At 39.7% G+C, this 22,382-nt stretch overlaps 1 protein-coding gene across 5 annotated transcripts in view; it reads right to left on the bottom strand.

The window, feature by feature from the left end:
• Positions 1–9,747: 9,747 nt before the first annotated feature.
• The window catches only part of LOC149615949 (spondin-1-like), a 113,402-nt gene continuing 100,767 nt past the window's right edge, over positions 9,748–22,382 (bottom strand). The window contains exons 2-17 of one of the 5 annotated variants that reach the window (XM_089857499.1): positions 20,332–20,462; positions 20,132–20,265; positions 19,594–19,667; positions 19,199–19,321; positions 18,938–19,089; positions 18,593–18,847; positions 18,303–18,510; positions 17,784–17,949; positions 17,526–17,709; positions 16,780–16,981; positions 16,541–16,714; positions 15,657–15,752; positions 14,616–14,852; positions 13,823–13,840; positions 13,514–13,711; positions 9,748–12,256 (exon numbers count right to left, since the gene is read on the bottom strand). In XM_089857499.1, the coding sequence (XP_089713625.1) occupies positions 13,542–13,711; positions 13,823–13,840; positions 14,616–14,852; positions 15,657–15,752; positions 16,541–16,714; positions 16,780–16,981; positions 17,526–17,709; positions 17,784–17,949; positions 18,303–18,510; positions 18,593–18,847; positions 18,938–19,089; positions 19,199–19,321; positions 19,594–19,667; positions 20,132–20,265; positions 20,332–20,462 (2,324 nt within the window). In that variant the 3' untranslated portion in view covers positions 9,748–12,256; positions 13,514–13,541. The remainder of the gene's footprint in view (positions 12,257–13,513; positions 13,712–13,822; positions 13,841–14,615; positions 14,853–15,656; positions 15,753–16,540; positions 16,715–16,779; positions 16,982–17,525; positions 17,710–17,783; positions 17,950–18,302; positions 18,511–18,592; positions 18,848–18,937; positions 19,090–19,198; positions 19,322–19,593; positions 19,668–20,131; positions 20,266–20,331; positions 20,463–22,382) is intronic. The other 4 variants (XM_089857500.1, XM_089857501.1, XM_089857504.1 and 1 more) reach the window with 4 other exon arrangements.

The following is a 22,382-nucleotide window of genomic DNA, read 5'->3' as shown; positions in this document are numbered from 1 at the left end:
TTGGCAAGGGCGTTATTACTACTCAATCAGGTGTCGGACCCCTTCAAAATTAATTTATAATTTATAGAATGATGAATGGGGTATTTTTTTATCCCCTTTGCTAATACAATCATTGGTATAGCTATATTTTTAAATAGTCTAGAATTGGGAAAAGAATATCCTAATTTTGACGATACAATGTTAATTATTTCAACTATAATCTATTAATTAAGCTTTTATCAAATGTTTGTTCTGAAAGTTAACTCTAGAGTTTTTGCCGCGTGAATTTTGAGTTTCTTGTGTTCATACTCGGTCAGTATCCACTCTTATTCGCTCATGGTGCTCTATCCCTTAACCACTAACATTATCCTCCAGCACCGTCGAGTTGCTCCTAGAAACTGAACTGAATTGAGGACCCATCATCACCGTCGCGGACAAACTCCGCAATTTAGACCTATTTCAGGCAGGCATTGAATTAATTTTTACGATGAAATTAGAAATTAATATCATCGGTAAGTAGATTTTTTCTCTTTCTTCCGAATATTATACTTTTTGATAGCTAAAATTAGTAAAATTAACTTTAATGTAATCGGTAGCATTATAGAGATTGGAGATTAAGTTCTTAAGATAACTGAAAATCCAATATCTATATCTATATAAATCAAAGTCCTGACTGACTGACTGACAGACTGACTGATAATCAACGCCCAGCCCAAACCGCTTGCCCTAGAAGGCTGAAACTTTGCAGGAACGTTACTCATAAGTAGTAGGCGCGTACTAAGAAAGATTTTTCCAATCCGCCGCCATCTTTAAAAATGGCGCCCAGAAATGTAAAAAATATTCTCTTTGCAATAAAGTACGCGCGTTTCAACCGATTTCGCAAATATTTAATACACTGGTTTACTTTAACCTTAAGACGGGCTAAATAGTCTTTCGGGTTCGATTTGTCGCCATCTTTTAAAATGGCGCCCAGAAATGTAAGAAAATATTCTCCTTGCAATAAAGTCCGCGCGTTTCAAACGATTTCACAAATATTTAGTACAATGGTTTCCTTTAACCTATAGACGGGCTGAATGGTCTTTCGGGTTCGATTTGTTGCCATCTGTTTAAATGGTGGCCTAAAATTTAAAAACCCTTCTATATGGAATAATGTCCGCATGAAAAGTAATGAAAACTGTCCCGACGGGCTGACGGGCAACGCCGAGTTCTTATTACACGCGAGCGACGCCGCGGATTAAAAGCTAGTCGGTAATATACATCAGTTGTGTGATATACTAACTTACTAACGTTTATATATAAGCCTAGTTAATTAGTTTCGATTAGTTATGTTATGTTGATATTATATAAGAAAATGGTTTCATTAAGCTAATTATTTAATATCAAGTCGTTAGCTAAATGATTTAATGGAGAAAATAAATTTTGAAACCACGGTTATATTTTCAGATTTTAGAAAATCGGCGCCATTTTTAACGCCTTCCTCGTGTCTAGGGGTAGGCAGTTTCTGTTTCTTACCCCCTCTCCGTTATTGAGTCTCTACCGTGGACGACTCTACATCTACACCGGTTTTTTTACCAACTCACTGAACATTGTCGTGGCCTGCCCGGCATAGCATAGAGAAGGCCAAGGTCCAAAAATTGCCGCCACGTGTAACGGTACAGGATTAGAATGGAGGCAGACGTGGCTACAATTTGATTGCGGATTCAGCTTATATAATTTACTACTGAAAGGTAAGTTTACTATTTTCTTTAAACTTAATCTGAATTATAATTAGTTTAGGTTTGAGTATAGTGTTCGTTTTATTTATGCTTAAAACCTCGGTCTACTTAACTTTAATTTTAGGGTTAAGACACACGTGTCAAGTTCAATTTAATTTTTAATTTCGACAATGGTATAGACGATAGCAAAAGTATATAATTTAATTTAGTTTTTACTTTTTAAATAAATGTTCTACCTTTGTGTTTGTCGTTTGTTTGTGTCCTTTCAAGAACATATTGTGCTTGTTATTGTTAGGCTTAGCCAATGGACATGCGAAAATTAGGTTAGTTTGACCACATGGTTTTGAGTCCGTTTATCCATGATAAGTGGCCTTCGGAGATACTGTTTTGCGTCAAGACTGGTGTCCACAACTGTACTATTGCATTTGACGCGTTAATGCATTGTTGTTCTTGAGGGGACCCCCTTACTGGGAGCTCCTCTAATGTGGGATGACTTCCGGTTTGGGGTTAATGTTACTCACACTCACTATATCTTTGCTACTAACATGGGCGACGGTGACCGCCTGCACAACCTTTGGTTGCGGCACCAAGTAGGGCCCACATATACGACTAATCTCTTGCTTAATCTACCTTTTACTAATCTTTAAAAATTAAGTGATAATTTTAATTAATTAGAAATTGAAGGATAATGTACTGTTTAATTCATGTTAAACTTTAATTTATCTTTCGATTGAGGTGTTTAGATTTAAGTTTTGTGAATTTACACGAAGGGGGGAGGGCGGAATTGTGACTAAATCGCGATTTTGTGTGGAATATACAGTAGGTTTATTTATGGCAGACTAGGTGGCCTTGCAGTTGGTGATCTCGGGGAAATGTGTGGAGAAACACCCGGAAATGTGTTTTGTGGAGAAACACCCGGAAATGTGTTTTGTGGAGAAACACCCGGAAATGTGTTTTGTGGAGAAAACACCCGGAAATGTGTTTTGGGGGAAAACACCCGGAGACGTGTTTTGGGAAGAAACAGCCGGAGACGTGTTTTGGGAAGAAACAGCCGGAGACGTGTTTTGGGAAGTGTAGTGTTTGGTGATGATTAGTTGATTAAATAAAGACACATTATCTTAGAACGTAGGAAAACATTTATTGCGTAGTTCGCTCCGCGAATCACTCTTCGCTATATATCTTTTACTAGCCTAGATGGCGTTACAGACAATACAGTTTGTGGCGGGAAATATGATAGTGATAAAACAAACAAAAGATAGAACATTACATCTCCCTTTTCTTTAGAAAAATGTACATAACGTTTATAAGAACTAAATCTCATCGATGAGGCGTTTCGGAGCAAATCGATGAGAGCGAAGATTATACCGGGGTTGAGGTTGAGGTACCGGTGGGTTATCTTCGTTAGGTACTGATGGTGAGGTAGCAACTGCTAATGCTTCCGTTTGGAGGTGCGGTGGTGTGTTAGTGAGATCAGAATTATCACATGGTATGAGAGGTGTGTGAGTTGGTAACAGTTTATAGTACGACGCGTTTCGTGTGACTGATTGTCCATTCCGTTCCGCGGTTATCATTGATCCTTTGATTGCTGTGATGGAATAGGGTTCAGGGTCAAAATACGGTGACATTTTGTTGGTGCGAGACGCTTTGACTAGAACTTGGTCGTGCAGCTTGAATTGATGGGGTCGTGCGTTCTTTTTGATATCATGATAAACCTTCATTTTGGTTTTCTCGCAACGATCGGAATCGGCAACCTTCATTGAGCGAGGTGTAGGTTGACCTGGGGATGGTAGTTTCGTTCGTAGAGAACGTCCAAACATGAGCTCTGATGGTGGTACTCCGGTCGTGCTGTGAGGGGTATTGCGATAGTTGAACAGGAAACGTTGGAGTTCATCGCGCCAATCGGTGCCTGCAACATCAGCAGCACGGATCGTTTTGTTAAGTGAGGCCATGAATCTTTCGGCCGTGCCATTGGCTTGAGGCCAATATGGTGTGATCTTTCGATGGTGTACTCCAAGTATTGACAAATAATCAGCGAATACGTGCGAGTTGAACGGCGGGCCGTTATCCGTTTTAATAACATCTGGTAACCCGAATATGGCGAATATTCTAGACAGAATCTTGACGTTGGCTTCCGCCGAGGTAGACGATACAATTTCTGCTAGAGGATAACGAGAATGTTCATCCATTATGACGAGTAGGTAATGTCCTTTAAAAGGACCTAGATGATCCAATGCAATTTGTGACCAAGGTTTGGCTGGAAGTGTGGTCATTTGTAGTGGTTCCTTCACGGAGTGTGGAACAGAAGACAAACAAGGTACACAAGCTCGAATCACTTGCTCCACTAGTACATCCATTCGGGGAAACCATACTTTCGTACGAAGAAGTTGCTTGGTTTTAACCAGGCCAAGGTGTCCTTCGTGGGCTATCGCGATGACGCGGTTCTGTAGAGCGTGTGGTATATAAATACGATGATGTTTTAAGAGTATGCCGTCCACGACAGCGAGTTCCGATTTGATGGATTCAAAAACCTTTAAGTGGTCGCTGCGATCGGCATCAATAGATGAGCTTCTCCATTGGTTGGTACTAAGACAGTGGATTACTGCTTGAACGAGTTTATCTTCATTGGAAGCTGCTTTGATTTCTTCGTAAGTTACTGCCTTTGGTACTGCGTGATGAGCGATATGACGAATGTGAGCTTCGGTCGTTACGGACAGACACTTGTTTGGTTCTGACGTGTTTCGCGCTGGATGTCGCGACAGATAGTCTGCAGGATTGAATTTTCCTGGTTGGTATTCTAACATCATGTCATATGGTGCAAGGCGGAGATTCCATCGTTCGATTCTTGCAGATGTTCTTGCCTTGGGATTTCCCAGTAATGTTAGCAGTGGTAAGTGATCAGTAATGACGGTGAACTGAGATCCATAGATGTACAAGTGATAGTGCTCGCAACTCCAAACAACGGCTAACGCTTCCCTTTCAGTTTGCGAGTAACGAGTTTCCACATCTGTTAGAGCTTTGCTAGCAAAAGCGATAATGTGGATTGTGTCTTTATCCTTTTGCGTCAAGATAGCTCCGAGCCCGGTCGGACTAGCATCAACATAAATGGTTGTGCATTTGGTTGGGTCAAAATATGACAGAATCGAGGCATTGGCAAGGTGTTGACGTAAGACGTGTAAGGCAGTGTCCTGTTCGTCGGTCCAATTCCAGGTTGCTTCTTTTTTCGTGAGTTGGCGCAAAGGACGTGTAACATCTGAGAAGTTGGGTATGAAACGAGAACAATACGTTGCCAAACCCAAGAGACTACGGATCTCGTCTGGTGTTGTCGGTGTGTCAATGGTTTGCAATGACTGGATTTTCGACTGATGGACGGAAACACCATACCGTCCAAAAACATGACCATAAAAGTCTATTTCCGACTGGCGGAAAGCGCATTTTTCTGAATTAAGCGTGACGTTGTGGTCGGACAGCCTTTGGAGGACTTTGTCCAGTGCCTTGTCATGGTCAGTCAAGTTTTTTCCAAAAACTAAAAGATCATCCGAGACATTTAGAGCGCCGTCGATGTTCTGGATGATGCAATGGATAACGTGATGAAAGATTTCGGCTGCCGAGCTTATTCCAAAACTCAGTCGTTTGTACCGAAAGAGGCCGCGATGCGTACTGAAGGTGGTGATATCTCGGGACGATTCATCTAGTAGTAACTGATGGTAACCTTTGTTAAGGTCTAATTTTGAGAAGACTGTGGATCCATTCAGTTTGTGAATCACATCTTCGATTGTGGGCATTACGTGACGGACTCGAATGATTGCGGTATTCGGGATTCTCATGTCGACACAGAGTCGTAATCGGATATTGCTGTCAGAGTTCTGTTCTGACGGTGGTCGCTTGACAATCAAAACTGCTGGAGAAACCCATGTACTTTGTCCAGTGACGGGTTCAATGATATCGTCTTTCTGGAGCTGGGTTAACTCTGCTTCTAGAGCTTCTCTCAGGTGAAAAGGAATCCTTCGATGCGGTTGGGTTACTGGTGTAATAGACTCATCTATGGCCAGCTTAATCTTGACATTTTTTATGAGTCCAATGTCGTGAAAGAGCGTTGGGTATTTGTCAATAATATCTCTCGCAATCATGGAGTTGAGAGTGTGCTTCACTCTGCCAGGTGGATTGATAAGTTGTAGATCACGCAGGCTATGATAACCTAGGATGGAAGGTGAGGAGCTTCCTTGATCACTGATAACGTGAAAGCATCCGTGGGCCTGTCGGTTTAACATCTTAATGTCGGTGTGAAATTTGCCGATTAATTTGAGAGGCGTGTCTGAGCCATACGGAAATATCTGTAGCGAAGATGGAGACAATGATGGCTTGTCGTTCAGCGTGTGATAGCTTTGTAGGTTTAACAGGTTTACACTGGCACCTGTGTCCATCAGGAGGGTGACAGCCGTATTTCCGAGCGTAACGTCGACCAGTGGTAACGAGGCGGTTGATTCGTAACCATCAAATAAGGTGAATAAAAATTCAGTATCGTCAGCTGTCTCAGTGGTAGGTTCTGCATCACCAGATTTGGTATATGTAGTTAACGTCGTGACTCGTGGTTGTTGATGACGTTTGTTTCCAGACGTTGTCCCTTGCTTGGTGAAGCGAGATGGTGGGAAACTTGAGGTAGAGCGACAGACTTTACTAAAATGATTCGGTATTCCACACTTATTGCAGGTTTTGCCTTTTGCGAGACAAGGGAACTTGGTATGAGGGTAAATTCCTCCACACAGACCACAAGTGGTGTGTTGATCAGATTTCTTTGAGTTATTGTCAAATTGACGATGTTGAGGTTGATTAACCCTTGGTTTATTTTGGTGATCCAATCGATGTGATTGTTTTCCTAAGTAGTGTGTTACTTCTTGGTGCGAAGTGACTTTCTTACTTGTATTTTCGATGGTTGACGCCTGTGATTCTGATATCTCCATCAGACGACCTTTCTCTAGGATTTGGTAAAGAGTTAAGGATGGATTCTCAAAAGCAGCTCGTCTCAGCTTCTTTGATATGCAGGTTTGCACAATATGACGTTTTAACTCCAAATCTAGATCAGTGAAGGTACAATAACTAGATAATGAACGTAAACGAACATGGTAATCATCGATTGATTCGTCTTCTCTTTGCCGAGATTCTCTGAATTTGAAGACCTCCAAATCTGCATTTTGTTTCGGTGCGAAGTGTGTGGTTAAAAGGATCTTGGCATCCTCATATGTTGCGGTATTTTCATTGCCAGGTAAAGCATAAAAAACATCTTGAACTTCATCGCCCACACAATGCAAAAATAGAGCTTTTTGCCTCTGATCATCTCTAACGCCAGAAGCTACTAGATAGTTATCAAATTTGGTGGTCCATTTCTTCCAAGCAGCGTTAAGATTAGCGGTATCATTGTGCAGCGCAAAAGGTAGAAGTACAGGTAACGATAAAGCCATATTATGGTAGGATGACACAACGCATGTGATGTAAAGCAAATAAGCCTTGGCGGTACATTAAGAGACGACAATCGAAGATTTTGGCGAGTTAATTTTGATTAAAGCTTGCCTGAGCATTCCTCGGAGGTTCGAAAAAAAGACTCCGTCGCCAATGTAGTGTTTGGTGATGATTAGTTGATTAAATAAAGACACATTATCTTAGAACGTAGGAAAACATTTATTGCGTAGTTCGCTCCGCGAATCACTCTTCGCTATATATCTTTTACTAGCCTAGATGGCGTTACAGACAATACAGTTTGTGGCGGGAAATATGATAGTGATAAAACAAACAAAAGATAGAACATTACAGGAAGAAACAGCCGGAGACGTGTTTTGGGAAGAAACAGCCGGAGACGTGTTTTGGGAAGAAACAGCCGGAGACGTGTTTTGGGAAGAAACAGCCGGAGACGTGTTTTGGGAAGAAACAGCCGGAGACGTGTTTTGGGAAGAAACAGCCGGAGACGTGTTTTGGGAAGAAACAGCCGGAGACGTGTTTTGGGAAGAAACAGCCGGAGACGTGTTTTGGGAAGAAACAGCCGGAGACGTGTTTTGGGAAGAAACAGCCGGAGACGTGTTTTGGGAAGAAACAGCCGGAGACGTGTTTTGGGAAGAAACAGCCGGAGACGTGTTTTGGGGAAAACAACCGGAAATGTGTTTTGGGGAAAACAACCGGAAATGTGTTTTGGGGAAAACAACCGGAAATGTGTTTTGGGGAAAACAACCGGAAATGTGTTTTGGGGAAAACAACCGGAAATGTGTTTTGGGGAAAACAACCGGAAATGTGTTTTGGGGAAAACAACCGGAAACGTGTGTGGGGGAAAACAACCGGAAACGTGTGTGGGGAAAACAACCGGAAACGTGTGTGGGGAAAAACAACCGGAAACGTGTGTGGGGGAAAAACACCCGGAAACGTGTGTGGGGGAAAAACACCCGGAAACGTGTGTGGGGGAAAAACACCCGGAAACGTGTGTGGGGGAAAAACACCCGGAAACGTGTGTGGGGGGAAAAACACCCGGAAACGTGTGTGGGGGGGGGGAAAACACCCGGAAACGTGTGTGGGGGGGGAAAACACCCGGAAACGTGTGTGGGGGGAAAAACACCCGGAAACGTGTGTGGGGGGAAAAACACCCGGAAACGTGTGTGGGGGGAAAAACACCCGGAAACGTGTGTGGGGGGAAAAACACCCGGCAACGTGTGTGGGGGGAAAAACACCCGGAAACGTGTGTGGGGGAAAAACACCCGGAAACGTGTGTGGGGGAAAAACACCCGGCAACGTGTGTGGGGGAAAAACACCCGGCAACGTGTGTGGGGGAAAAACACCCGGAAACGTGTGTGGGGGAAAAACACCCGGAAACGTGTGTGGGGGAAAAACACCCGGAAACGTGTGTGGGGGAAAAACACCCGGAAGCGTGTGTGGGGGGAAAAACACCCGGAAACGTGTGTGGGGGAAAAACACCCGGAAACGTGTGTGGGGGAAAAACACCCGGAAACGTGTGTGGGGGAAAAACACCCGGCAACGTGTGTGGGGGAAAAACACCCGGCAACGTGTGTGGGGGAAAAACACCCGGCAACGTGTGTGGGGGAAAAACACCCGGCAACGTGTGTGGGGGAAAAACACCCGGCAACGTGTGTGGGGGAAAAACACCCGGCAACGTGTGTGGGGGAAAAACACCCGGCAACGTGTGTGGGGGAAAAACACCCGGCAACGTGTGAGGGGGAAAAACACCCGGCAACGTGTGTGGGGGAAAAACACCCGGCAACGTGTGTGGGGGAAAAACACCCGGCAACGTGTGTGGGGGAAAAACACCCGGCAACGTGTGTGGGGGAAAAACACCCGGCAACGTGTGTGGGGGGGAAAAACACCCGGCAACGTGTGTGGGGGGGAAAAACACCCGGCAACGTGTGTGGGGGGGAAAAACACCCGGCAACGTGTGTGGGGGGGAAAAACACCCGGCAACGTGTGTGGGGGGGAAAAACACCCGGCAACGTGTGTGGGGGGAAAAACACCCGGCAACGTGTGTGGGGGGGAAAAACACCCGGCAACGTGTGTGGGGGGAAAAACACCCGGCAACGTGTGTGGGGGAAAAACACCCGGCAACGTGTGTGGGGGAAAAACACCCGGCAACGTGTGTGGGGGAAAAACACCCGGCAACGTGTGTGGGGGAAAAACACCCGGCAACGTGTGTGGGGGAAAAACACCCGGCAACGTGTGTGGGGGAAAAACACCCGGCAACGTGTGTGGGGGAAAAACACCCGGCAACGTGTGTGGGGGAAAAACATCCGGCAACGTGTGTGGGAGAAAAACACCCGGCAACGTGTGTGGGAGAAAAACACCCGGCAACGTGTGTGGGAGAAAAACACCCGGCAACGTGTGTGGGGGAAAAACACCCGGCAACGTGTGTGGGGGAAAACACCCGGCAACGTGTGTGGGAGAAAAACACCCGGCAACGTGTGTGGGGGAAAAACACCCGGCAACGTGTGTGGGGGAAAACACCCGGAAACGTATCAACCCTGAAAAAATTCCAAAGGTATACTCCCTTGAAAATAATTGAAATAACTCTGAATTATTATCATTGTTTATTAATTTACACTTTTTTCCCGCGCATTTTGAGCGGATTTATTAATACAAATGTTTCAAATTAATATGGTATTTCATCTTTTAAATAGCCTATGATATGTAGGACAAATTTCTTTTCTTTAAAAAAAAGGAAAACGCAAAAAACATAAATCATAACAGACGTTTGTTATTTTACATGACATACGTGAACTCGACATATAAACAATATAAACACAAATTTTTCAAAAAAACAAAAAGTTTTTATCTATAGGCGTAAATAATTCTTCTTAAACACAAAATCTTTCCAAAATACTAATTTCACAAACTCCGTAGCGACTAGTTAAGTTTGTCAATTAATTTTGGGCCATTTTAAAAAAATTATTTTTACTATTTCATGTTTTTTTTTGTCATCGTATAGAAAAAATAAATATTATACAAATACCAATATTGAAATGACTTTTTTATACATAAAATGGTATCAGGAAATTTACTATTATTCAGATACGAGTGCCCTATAGTTTTATTTTTTTTTTATTTAGAAATTTACCAGCGCACACTTTAATTAAAAATGCTTGTTATTGAAAGTACCGGAAGTACTTTATTAGGCGGTTAAAATGGTGTCGATATTCTAATTTTGCTCGTCATTACCTTTATTTTAAGTATTCACACGATAGGGTTTGAATTTATGTTCATGGTGTTCATGCATGGTCACAAGCCTTCCATGTTCACAATTACGCTCCATGTTTAGGGTCAATTCTAACTGCGGATGAAAACTATGTGCTCACAAACAGTCTAGCAAAATTTCTTAAACGTAGTTATTAAATTTGTATTTACTATTTCGAAAGTATGCATCAGAATGTGAACTACTTACTACCTGCGCGTGTAATTTGTTCACTCGTGATCATATGAGCATTTTTTTTACTTTTAATCCTCATTTCATAGTAAATTATGATTCTATTTAATATATACTATTTCGAATGCATGAATAAGAAGGTCAGCTACTCCCTGCGCGTTTTAAGTAATTTGTTCACGCATGAACATATTATGACCCTTTTTAATTTTAAACCTGGGTCATGTGGCTATTCATTTCAAAGGAAATTATGATTCTGTTTACTATTTCGAATGCATGAATCAGAAGGTCAGCTACTACCTGCGCATGAAAAGTAATTTGTTCACGCATGATCAATCATATTATGAGCATTTTCTACTTTTAAACCTACGTCATGTGGGTACTCATTCCAAAGGACATTTTGAGCAAAATACGAATATGAACAAATATTTTCAGTTTATCAAAGCGTACGGCTGTTATTTTAAGAAAACAATATCTCAATTTTAACCACCATCTTTCAATGACAATCACTTTTTTTACCATTTCAATGTTGTCGTATTTAACTGGCGTAAGTATTATATCATTGTATAGCCCACAATTTATGCAGATATCTTTTTTAAAAAATGGAAGCATTGATACGAGCCATAGTTTATTATAGCCTATATTGTTTTTTTTTTGTTATGAGTTTAAAGACGATATATCAAATCCACAATATCTAAAAGTTAAAATTATACGCGTTTAGTGTCGTATTTCAGTTCAGTTCAATTTTAAAATCCTGCAATTTCTTTTCAATATTAAATTATATTTGGTGCAATTTTTTTTACGAAAATTGATACATAGTCTTTAAACAACTGATAGAATAAATTTCAAAGTTCATTTAATTAATTTTTTATTAAATAATTCAATTAAAAATTAATATCTAGAGGTTATTTTGAATTTTTTAAAAAGATAATTAGGATTTTTTTCATGATAAGTATTATAATATTAAAACGAAACCGAAAAGTGGAGATTAAAATTTAATTTAAATGTTTTGTAAATTAAATTGTTTTTAATGAATGGACCTGCAATATGGCGGCCCATTTCCATCTTTCAATGTTCTTAGGTCGTACAAGGGTTCTTTTTAAATGTTAAGAAATGGTTATATTTAATTTAAAATGCCAAAATGTTTAATTTTCATTAAATTTCTTTTAATTAATTTTCATTAATTAAAAAAAATTAATATTAACTATTAAAAATCGTAAAGGTAAACCTCTTTAAGTATCACTAATATTAATTTAATTAACCTTAATATAAATTATCTAATCATATTTAAATTTTAATCTCCATTTGCAATTTTGTTTTAATTTTTCGCAGTCGATATGTTTTTATTGCCAATATGGGGATAAAATTAACTTTTCATTTTTATTATTAATATTTTTTAAAACGGTATAAAAGATTTCTGGGTTCCTGTAAGTTTATACACTCACAATTATAAACTTTCTTATTTCATCACCGATATTTTTGTATTTCTCCTTTCTTTTTTTTAACTAACACTAGTACAATGGCGATGATTTACATTTTGTTTTTATTTATTTTTTTGTTTTTGTTTATTTTTATGTACATGAGGAAATTTCTCCCGACCTTTTTGTGTGGCTCATTAAATCGCGCTTTATTTGGCTCTCGGTTTAGTGTTCATCATAAACTGTAGAAAATACATGAAAAGAAAATACAACAAGTGTTATAACTTCACATTATCATATCTACGTGTGTCTGCGTAACTGTTTAAAGAAATACCACTTCGAAGATTTTGGTGAAAACGGTAAAAGCTGCTGTTAGAATTTAATGATTTTGAATGCGAAGATAAGCGCCCCTCCCTATAAATTGGGTCTAGTCCCATCTCATATTATAATATGTTCTTCACATCAAATCAAAGCCTACAAACCTATACTTAGTTGTCTAGCTTTACGTTTTGAACAGCCTGAGTATATGAGCCTCTGTTCCTATTTAAGCTAACAATGGAGGTATACAGTATAAGCCAAGAAGCGAAGCCATTAAAGCCACCATGAGCGCTATAATAGTACCAACTCTTTCTGGAAACGTATCTTTTCTTATCCAGTTGCACACCAAACTTGTTTTTCGTGTACACTATATCCACAAACTAACAAACAAACACACTGAAAGCAACCCATAATCTACTTTATATTTTATATCTCGAATTTCTTAGACTGATAATTTTGGTAAATAATGAAACGCGCATAGAAGAAAAACTTTTCTTAAGCAGTTCATCACCAAACTTGTTTTTAGTGTTACCTACATCCACTAACTAACTAACAAACACACTGAAAGCAACCCATAATCTACGGTTTATTTTATATCTCTAATTTCTTAGACGATTATTTTGGTAAATAATAAAACGCGAGTGGCAGAAAAACTTTTCTTAACGAGTTCCTCACCAAACGTGTGTCACTATTTTTCGTGTACACTATATCCACTAACCAACAAACAAACACACTGAAAGCAACCCATAAGCTACGGTAAATTTTATATCTCTCTATTTCTTAGACTGATTATTTTGGTATAACGCGCATGGAAGAAAAACGTTTATTATGCATTTCATCACCAAAGTTGTTTTTCGTGTTACCTATTCCCATTAAATAACAAACACACCGAAAGCAACCCATAATCTACGGTTTATTTTATATCTCTAATTTCTCAGACTGAGTATTTTGGCAAATAATGAAACGCGCATAAAAGAGAAACTTTTCTTAACGAGTTCCTCATCATACGTGTGTCACTGTTTTCGTGTACACTAAATCCACTAACCAACAAACAAACACACAGAAAGCAACCCATAAGCTACGGTGTGTTTTATATCTCGAACTTTTTCGATGATTATTTAAGCGCACACAAAAGAAGGTAAAATAATGCGTGCAAATATATTTGAACGGTCAAAACTCACTTAGTTTGACTGTGTCGTGTTTACTAACTTAGTAGCAAGCCGGTAGTTGACAGTATTCTCTTTCTTTTAAATTACCACAAACACCCCCTCGTTTGTGTTGTCTTTTCATTTTGCGTTTCCGTTCTCGTATGCCATTTTGACCGCAGGTTTTCGAGCAATCTGACCACTCGGACCACGGAGAAAGCAGACAATCCACAGCTAAATGGTATTAACAAGTATAAGCCCCCAAATTTGACTTAAAAAAATGCACTATTTCACACACTATATTAACATAAAACATGCTACGTGCGATACGTCGAGTAAACACACCTTTTCTACTGTTATCCACTGTTAGTTACATATATAAGTCCGGACAGACCACAGACACCATTTGAAAAGGAAGGAATTAAGCGTTTTAGTATAAGACCAAGGGTTAGAGTGCGTTAAAAGCGTTATTTGAAAGGAACCCCATATAAAACCTGAGAGTGTTCAACGATAGAGTTAAGTCCAGGTGTTCTTTTGCCCCACTATTGCCGGGTCCATCATGTATTGCCACCATTTAAAACGACCCAGTCAAAAGTATGAGATCATAGAAATTTAAGATACCTATTCATAAGTTCTCAGGTGTTATATGGGTTCTTGGCGTTATTTAGTATTAAAGAAGTGAAGTAGTTCAGGTTGTAACGTTTAAAGAAAGAAATGTGAATTTTTTAATATTGCTCCAAAATTTAGGGGCTATTGGGATAGGGAATTTTGTTCCTATCTTTGGCTAATTTTGTTAATTACTCGAGCCCTAATTGCTGTAACCTCGAATTTTTAGTATCGTTAGATAGGGAAGAAGTAGGGCTATGACATACTCTAAGGATTTTGGTGCATCTCTAATGAAGCCAGAGTTATGGCGCTCCAAAATGGACATGCCGATGGGGAGACTTAATTGTACCTTTTTGCTATTTTGCTTAATTACTCGAGTCCTAATTGTTATAACCCCAAGTTTTATGTATCGTTCGAAAGGTTAAAATTAGGGCTATCATAGATTTAAAGGATATTCCTGGATCTCTTATAGAACCGGAGTAATAACACTCCAAAGTGTTAGGAGAGATTTAGTTCAAAAGCAATGACTTACGACAGGGTGGATTATCCTTGCACTTTCTCCGCTGCACAAGTTTCTTTGGGCACGGTTTCCCGCCATTTTGAGGGTTAAGTTTAATTTGGCGCCTTCTTTCGCGACGTCCACTGTTGCACGTTCTGGTGCAAGTTGTCCATTCGGACCAATCGGTTACGACACAATCAATGACCGGTGGCTCTTGGTTCCCCAGATCGGGTTGCGACGATGTCGCCATAGTTAGACTATCCAACGGTGCTGCACACGTTTAATTAAGCAATTAATTTTGTTAATTAATTTCGACTTTAAATATTTATTCATTTTTGAATAACATTTGTTTGAAAATAATCTTATAGCCCGATATCAAAACGAGGGTCGAAGGTGTCACATCATTTAAAACTAAAACTCGGCTATGGTTTAGTTCCAAAAAATGCTACTAGATGCTCCCATAATCGAGGGGTATTTTTACGTCTGACCTCTGATTGGTCAAGTTAAAATTGGTGTTCAGAACATTAGCCAGCTTTTTAGGGACATTGCTTTAAAACAATGATGTACCTGTTCGTAAACACGCTGCAACCCTCCTTTTGAAATTGTTAAATAAATAAATAAATGTGTTGAAAATAATGGATAAACATCATGGAAAGGTTGCCATGGCATGCGAGAGCTTTTTTAACGACATCAGGAATAAATACAGCTAATTGGAATCATTGTGCTACATCTATTTTCCATCAACGTATTTAGGGGCATTTTGTGGGAGGAGTTATAGACTAATCATTATCAATGACGAATTTCACTTTGCCTTGCACCTTGGGCGTGCCTAGGAACTCGCGTTGCTACCAACCAATGAAACGACAGTTAGAAAAACACCATCAGAATTATGAGGCGCGACGCGCCCAAACCCGGCCCACAATACCCTCATAGATATTAACAAGGGATGTTTGGGTCACATTGTTTCCTATTAGCTTTATGTATTCTTGACAACATGCGTAGCCTTAAGCAAAAAAGCGTAATACACAAGAAAGTGAAAGAATGTTAATTTAAGAGAGTGAACTGGAAACAGACCACAGACAAGTCCACGGTCGAGATGAATTGAGGCATCCTTGTTATAATAGCCATAGGCATGATAGGCAGAAGCGGGAAGTGGGGCGCGAACATAGTCTGCAGGCAATGTACCATAAAACTAGGGTTAGTATAGTTAGAAAAGTAGACTGAAATAACTAAATGTGTAAGTGGTGAAACACTCTATCACATGAAGCTGAAGCAGAATTGTTTTGGGACAAGGGACACTTACCTTGAAACTGACTATCAGTTGAAGAAGGACATTGAAAGTTTGCTTACCATACGGACAAATAGCGTATAAAGACATAAACTGTTTGGGACTAATTAACTGGAATTTAATTCTAAAGTTCTCTATTACTGGAAAGGTGTATGCGATACCTCTAAGGCAGAAAATGTTTTCCCATTTGTGACCCAATGCAGTGGCGCCATATATTAGGGATGTTGCTAATTATTATAATGCCACCATCAAGGAGCAGGCCTACTTCAGACAATTACTCTTGTCATAGGGACTTCGAACTTAATATCCCTTCACCACCATTGGCTTCTAAATATCCATGGTTCATGGTCCATACTCTGACCTAGTACATGGGTTTAGTTGCGCAACAACTCGAGCTAAAGTCACTCATAGAGCGCCCGTTTGACCATTGGTCAGTAATACTTTGCCTCCTCTTTGCTTGGTAACCAAGTTTTCAATGTGTTTTCACTTCCGCTAACAGTCAGTTAATACTCGATTGATATGTTCATGAGGTGTGGACCGGTGTTGTGTCAATTATACTAAAACCCTGGTAACCTTTTTAGACCTTTAAACACCGCTACACCTCTTGTTGTATAACTACATCTGATACACGACACACTTTCCAAACAGTAGCAAATATTGTCAATCTTACCCTTCAGCATTTCTTCGCAGACTTTATTGCACTCTGTATATCTTTCGAAGTTGTTGGCATTTCCTCTACAACCGCCGTATATAAATTGCAGACACATGCCTCGAACCGAGTGATAGTACCATCTTGGAAAGTAACCTCTACAAGGACCTACTTCTTTGGGCTTCATACATATTTCTGGGTGGAAAGACAAGTGTTATCGTTCCTGAAATTCATCGTTGCAAAAGGGTTTGAAGTAATACCTTTAGCATCGTGAATGTCGATGTTGCAGTCACTTTTAGTCGCGGTACATGGTGTTTTTTGCATCAGTTCGATGTTACACTCCGGGTCAGAGTGCGCCGATGGTTTCAGATGTAACCTGGTTCGAATTTTCATACCTCGACCACATGTTACGGTACAAGGTGACCATTCGGACCAGTTTGTCACTGAGCATTTCTCCAGAATCTGAAATTAAGTGAAATTAGAAGTATTATAATACTTCTCTTCGAATGAAATGCATGTACTTGTACACAAAGCGGGGTAAATCGTAATTGTAACATGATTCTTCCCCAACAACATCCCTTAACATTTATTATAGCAATTGGGGTTACTAAATCGAATCATGCATGCACATACGCCATTTTAAATAGTTCCCTCATCATTACTATATCTATTAGCGCTGCTTCACTATTTGCCAAGGCGCATGCATGCGCTTGTGCGTTTTGTCCCGCGACGTCAAGACAATCAAGGTTTGTGCCTGCTTGATTGCGAAATGGGGATTTAGTACTACCAAACAGTTATAGAATTCAACCCACAGTGGGATGTGTTACCCATTTAAAGTTTGATGAGCGGGAGAGCAAATTAACAAAAAGGGTAATTCCCTCGCCTGGGAAGAATCATGTGCTTACATAACTAAAGTATTAAGAGGATACAGAGTGTCATCCTTCTTCTATTATCGCCTAAATCGTATCTAGGATTTAGTTTAATAATCCATGAATGATTAACTGACCCTTTCTTCCGAGTCGCATTCCTGGACTGGCGCAAGGCAATGATCTTTCTCTTCGAGACTCAAGGCACAAAGTTTCCTGGCCTTCGTATGCTTGTACTTTCGTTTTCTCGATCGGAATCCTTTACCACAAGTTACGCTGCATTCGGACCATTCGTTCCATTGAGTAGTTTCGCAACTTACGTCACTGCAAGATAAGCAATTATCGTTAAAAGAAAGAATATATTAAGACTAAGTTAATAAATTATAAATTTTAAATACCCGATACAAGTAGCTTCGCAAGATTCCCGTTCTTGTAAATTTGTTCGACAATTATGTGTTCTAGCTTTATGCTCGCTTAAATAACTTCTAGAGCGAGTACGGACTCCTTTACCGCAACTGACGCTGCATGGCGTCATTTCTGTCCATGACGTCACAGCGCATTCAGCTATAATAATGATAATTACACGATCAAATGAACTACCTAATAATCGAGGTCTTAGTGTATGTACTCTTCGGTGCCTTGGTTTGCTTCAAAATTACATTGCAATAGGCCCATAGACCATTTCGATGTAGCTAAGAGGGAAAGACATGGGGGTTTTTTTTTAGCCTGAGCTGTAGTCTTTTTGTATCATGAGAGTGCCCCCCCCCCTTGTATGTCCCTGTACTGAGGGTTGCCTACCCACTATTTTAAGATGAAAAGGTCTATGGTAATTTAATGGCAAGCCAAGCCGTTCAAAGGTTATGTAGAATCCATGCAGTGTTTGGTGTTGTACTGGGTTAAGAATTTTATATGCTTACATGGCACTATGACATTGGCTTCTTCGGTTGTAAAACTATCCATTTCGTCACAGGACTTCTCGTAAACCCGCTGACGTGTAACTGTTAACCTAGCGACGGGTTTCATTGCTTGTCCAGATGGGTCGTAGAATGGCGATTTGTCGTGAGCCGGAAATGATGACGTAATGAGTCTAATTTTGTCTTGTGGATTTGTTGGCGTATTGGGAGACTGAAATTTACATAGAACTATATATGATCATAGCTCAAATGCACTGAGGGTTTGAGTCTAATTATTTCTATAAGGTACTTACGATGTAAGATATACCGCTGTCGGTTCCGGCGTCCCAGGGGTAGAGGTTCATGACCTTTTCGGTGGTCCAAGAGCAATTTTTGAGGCACAATTCTAAAGCACTAACGCCGACCACCCAATCCGGACTGGGTCCAAGCATGCTAAGTAAGGACATGACGTGGTGTTGTCGGTCCACGCGAAAGACTGCGAACGTTTTGCTGGTTACGTTGGGGAAGAATAAACCCCGGGCTTTGATAATTGTGCGGATTTTCTCGGACTGAACGTTGAGAAAAAACCAAGGACATTAATAAACGATGGTTAACAGCTGATTATGAGAAATTGGCAATCTTTATTAATGTGGTATTACCTCTGCCTTTAACTCAGACTCTAGTTTTCTCGTGGACCCCATCTCCGCTACGTGTTTAACCCCTTCAGACGCGTATTGATTGTACTCCCAAATTCGGAAATCGCCGGTGTGTGAAGCGCCGATGATGTCCGAGAAATGGGTCAATGTTCCATCTGCAAAAACAATACGAACAAGAAGTTTTTCACTCAGTGCATTAGGGTCTTGTCGCTTGCAGACTTGGGTTATGTTTATGGGTATGGGTTGGGTTGTGTTGGGCCTTACGTGGAAAATCTTTGGGGTGCGTATGCTTCGACCAGAGTCCTTCGAAAGTCATCTCGTATTTGGCTTCGTCACAAGCGCAGCATTCTTCTAAGATTTCGGGCTGCTTATCCTGACTTTCCTGTTCTAAACGAGAGACGCGAATAAGAGACATATCGTCGTTCAGAAATGTTTACAAACCAGTTAATGAACAAGTTTGATTATAAAGGGTTAGTACCTAAAACCTAACACGATAATTTCCAAAAATGTATTTTCTATCAACTATTTTGCTCTAAGGGACACCCTGATCAAGTTATGATTAGAGTGTGTTTTACGAATGACCCCTTAATTAAATCAGAATTTTCTTTCAGTTTCTTTATTAAATTTAAGGGGTCATCCCTAAAACACAAAAGTCCTACCTTCTTCGCAAAGAACTTTAGTCAATCCATCATCGTCCATTCTCCATTCGTCTTTGTGTTCCACAACTGATGCTCTATAATTAAAATACATTAATTGTTTAAATTGGCATTAACATTCATTTTGTGTGAAAAAGGATAGATTTAATTTTCGAAGTAGGAATGGAGAACAGAGTAATCTGGGCGCACGTCAAACTCCCGAACCCCCTTCCACGAGACAGGGGGGTATGAAAGAAAAGACGGGTCATACCGACAGAGGTAATAAGGAACTACGTATTTTTCGCCGTCCCCGTCAGCAACGTCATCAAAACGTAGTTTAAGTCAGCCAATAAGATAATTTAAACTTTTCGTTACGTGTTGGAGGGAGAGGGGCTCTATACTGGGCTATGAGTCAGACTGAAGTAAATACTAACCGTTCTCCATTCCTACTTCTAAAATTTAAACTATCCCTTGTGTTTATAATCAAAAGCCCCTTGAAAGATTTCTAATTTTCCATCACAAGAAACGTTTCAAGGGCTTTAAAACGTGTAATTAAGTTTACTTGAATACAACACAGCCACTACCGGCGGGAGGCGCACGCCACATGGCTTGTATGGAAGACTTTTGTATATTTGAAGTTGAAACGATGGCGTTCGCGCATGTGTCGGAGAACTTAACCAAGGCGTCGCCATAAAGCTGAACACACGAATAATTAAAGCCCATAAATATATTAAAAAAAAATAATTTTATGTCCAAACATACCTCGAAGTTCCCGACTTGTTGCGTGAAGCCCGTGTCTTCACTTCTTATTTTGTTAAGAGGTTCAACTACTAACATGAAACCCGTGAATTTTTGTTCAGTGTATGAAAGTTTGTTGTAGCTCTGTAGTGTAACTGTAAAGATAAATTACAAACCAAAATATTTAATATAGGAAATTAACAACGTAAAATACATGATATAGGTGATAATGAACAACTTAATGCAGTGTTTTAAGCATAATTACTACATATAAGCTCGTTTTAAATGTTGAGAAGCCTATGCGTTTAAAAAATGCCGCCAAAATTAATTTCATAACGGTCATAGCGACATCTAACGACGCTATTCAGGCGGGAAAACGTGTACCCTAAGAGATATCAGAGGTTATCGCAGTACTGTCGACGGAATAATTCGGTATGCCCAACTGCAGACCCATGAAACTGAGAGAGTGTACATTTTGAAAGAAATCTAATGAACAATTACAAAATTACAACAAGGTGCTTGAAACCTAAACCTTATCTTGCTTACTGTTCAAAAATTTAAATAGCTCTGCAATTTAGTATGTTCAAAAATTTAAATAGCTCTGCAATTTAGTATACCGATTTTCTCCGTTTGCAGTCATACGTAATAAGTTTTGTTCTTGTTAAATCAATTATAAAAATCGAATTCGACCCAAATCATAATCAATCCCAACTACTTAAATTGTTAAGTTAAATCTAAAATAAATTACATTTTCACACACACAAGTTATTTGCGTAGGTAGGCGCAAAGGAAAATCGTGTTTCTTCACACACCAAGACCAAGTACACCCCTTTGGTTAGAGACGGCAGGCGCTATACTATACGTCATGATAAAACATCAATTTGGTCGTCGAAGAACTTATAGCTGTCCCCTTGTAAAACCTTTTTTCGATAGCGCAAGAATTCTATCCCTGATAAATGACGTTGTAATCAATAATGGCATCGTTTGGGCGAACAAAAATTATTCTTTGACACATTAACCAACGTCAATCGTGGTTTGCACTGAGATATAAACGTACACCTTATTAGAAAACACGCGTATATTGAAGTCAACTTCGATAGACCAATTTTATATATTTTTCTTTAACTTTAAGGTGTTCACTAGTCAGTGTTCAGTCACCTATCTTGTCCAAGAATTTTTATTCTTTATTGTAAAAACGTCGTAACTACAATAATGATAATATTGAAAGATACGATGTTTTGGGTTGAATCACGCTTTAAGGTGTTCACTAGTCAGTGTTCAGTCACCTATCTTGTCCAAGAATTTTTATATTTTATTGTGAAAACGTCGTAACTACAATACGGGTAATATTAAAAGATACGATGTTTTGGGTTGAATTACGCTCTGATTTATATTTATTTGGGGTGAAAATAAAAAATTGCTTCAACACTGGATGTTCTATTTATCATGTGCTATGATATTAATGATCTAGATCTTCGGATGCGATTTTTTTTTTATGAAAAATCAAGGGTTAGGCCTTGTAAAGTTAGGCTTAACTAAGGTTCATTGAGCTAAGATGTTTTAGGGTTTAGAAATGCTTAAGCTAAAGGTTTTTCAAAACTTGTTGGCAATGCATTATTTCTTTTTACAAATTGAGGTTGAGTTTGCAAAATTCTTCATCTTTAATGTTTTATAAGAAGTGTTTAAAGGTGTATTTTTCGGCGAAAGTTATGGTTTAACTTAGTAAATAACGTTGCCACAGTCCCTGGTTAGGTTATTAAAATTAATAAACCTTAAAATTAACTTGGTACTAAACGAAATTATTTTCCAAACGCATGGGATATGAAACCAAGAAGCGATATCTAGTTTACTAGGGAGAAAGTATAAATTCGCGCCACATTTCTAGCTTTATCTCCAGTCCAAACGTATAGTAGGTCCGGAGCTAATCCCCGCCTCTAAATTACAATCAGCATTTCATTGGTTCTTGAACAGTCATATTTTCCGACTGAGGAGAGGCAAAATAGCCCGGCCTCCTTTTACGTCGCCCCTTGTATTTTGAAAGGGGGACTGGGACAATGGCGCCCGAATATTTAGGC

This window comes from Phalangium opilio, unplaced genomic scaffold (assembly GCF_054372755.1).
Source record: "Phalangium opilio isolate 3A_F unplaced genomic scaffold, DU_Popi_V2 ptg000217l_1, whole genome shotgun sequence".
Lineage (NCBI taxonomy): Eukaryota > Metazoa > Arthropoda > Arachnida > Opiliones > Phalangiidae > Phalangium > Phalangium opilio.
Note: the sequence above shows the minus strand (reverse complement) of the source record. Positions and strands in the feature narration are given on the sequence as shown.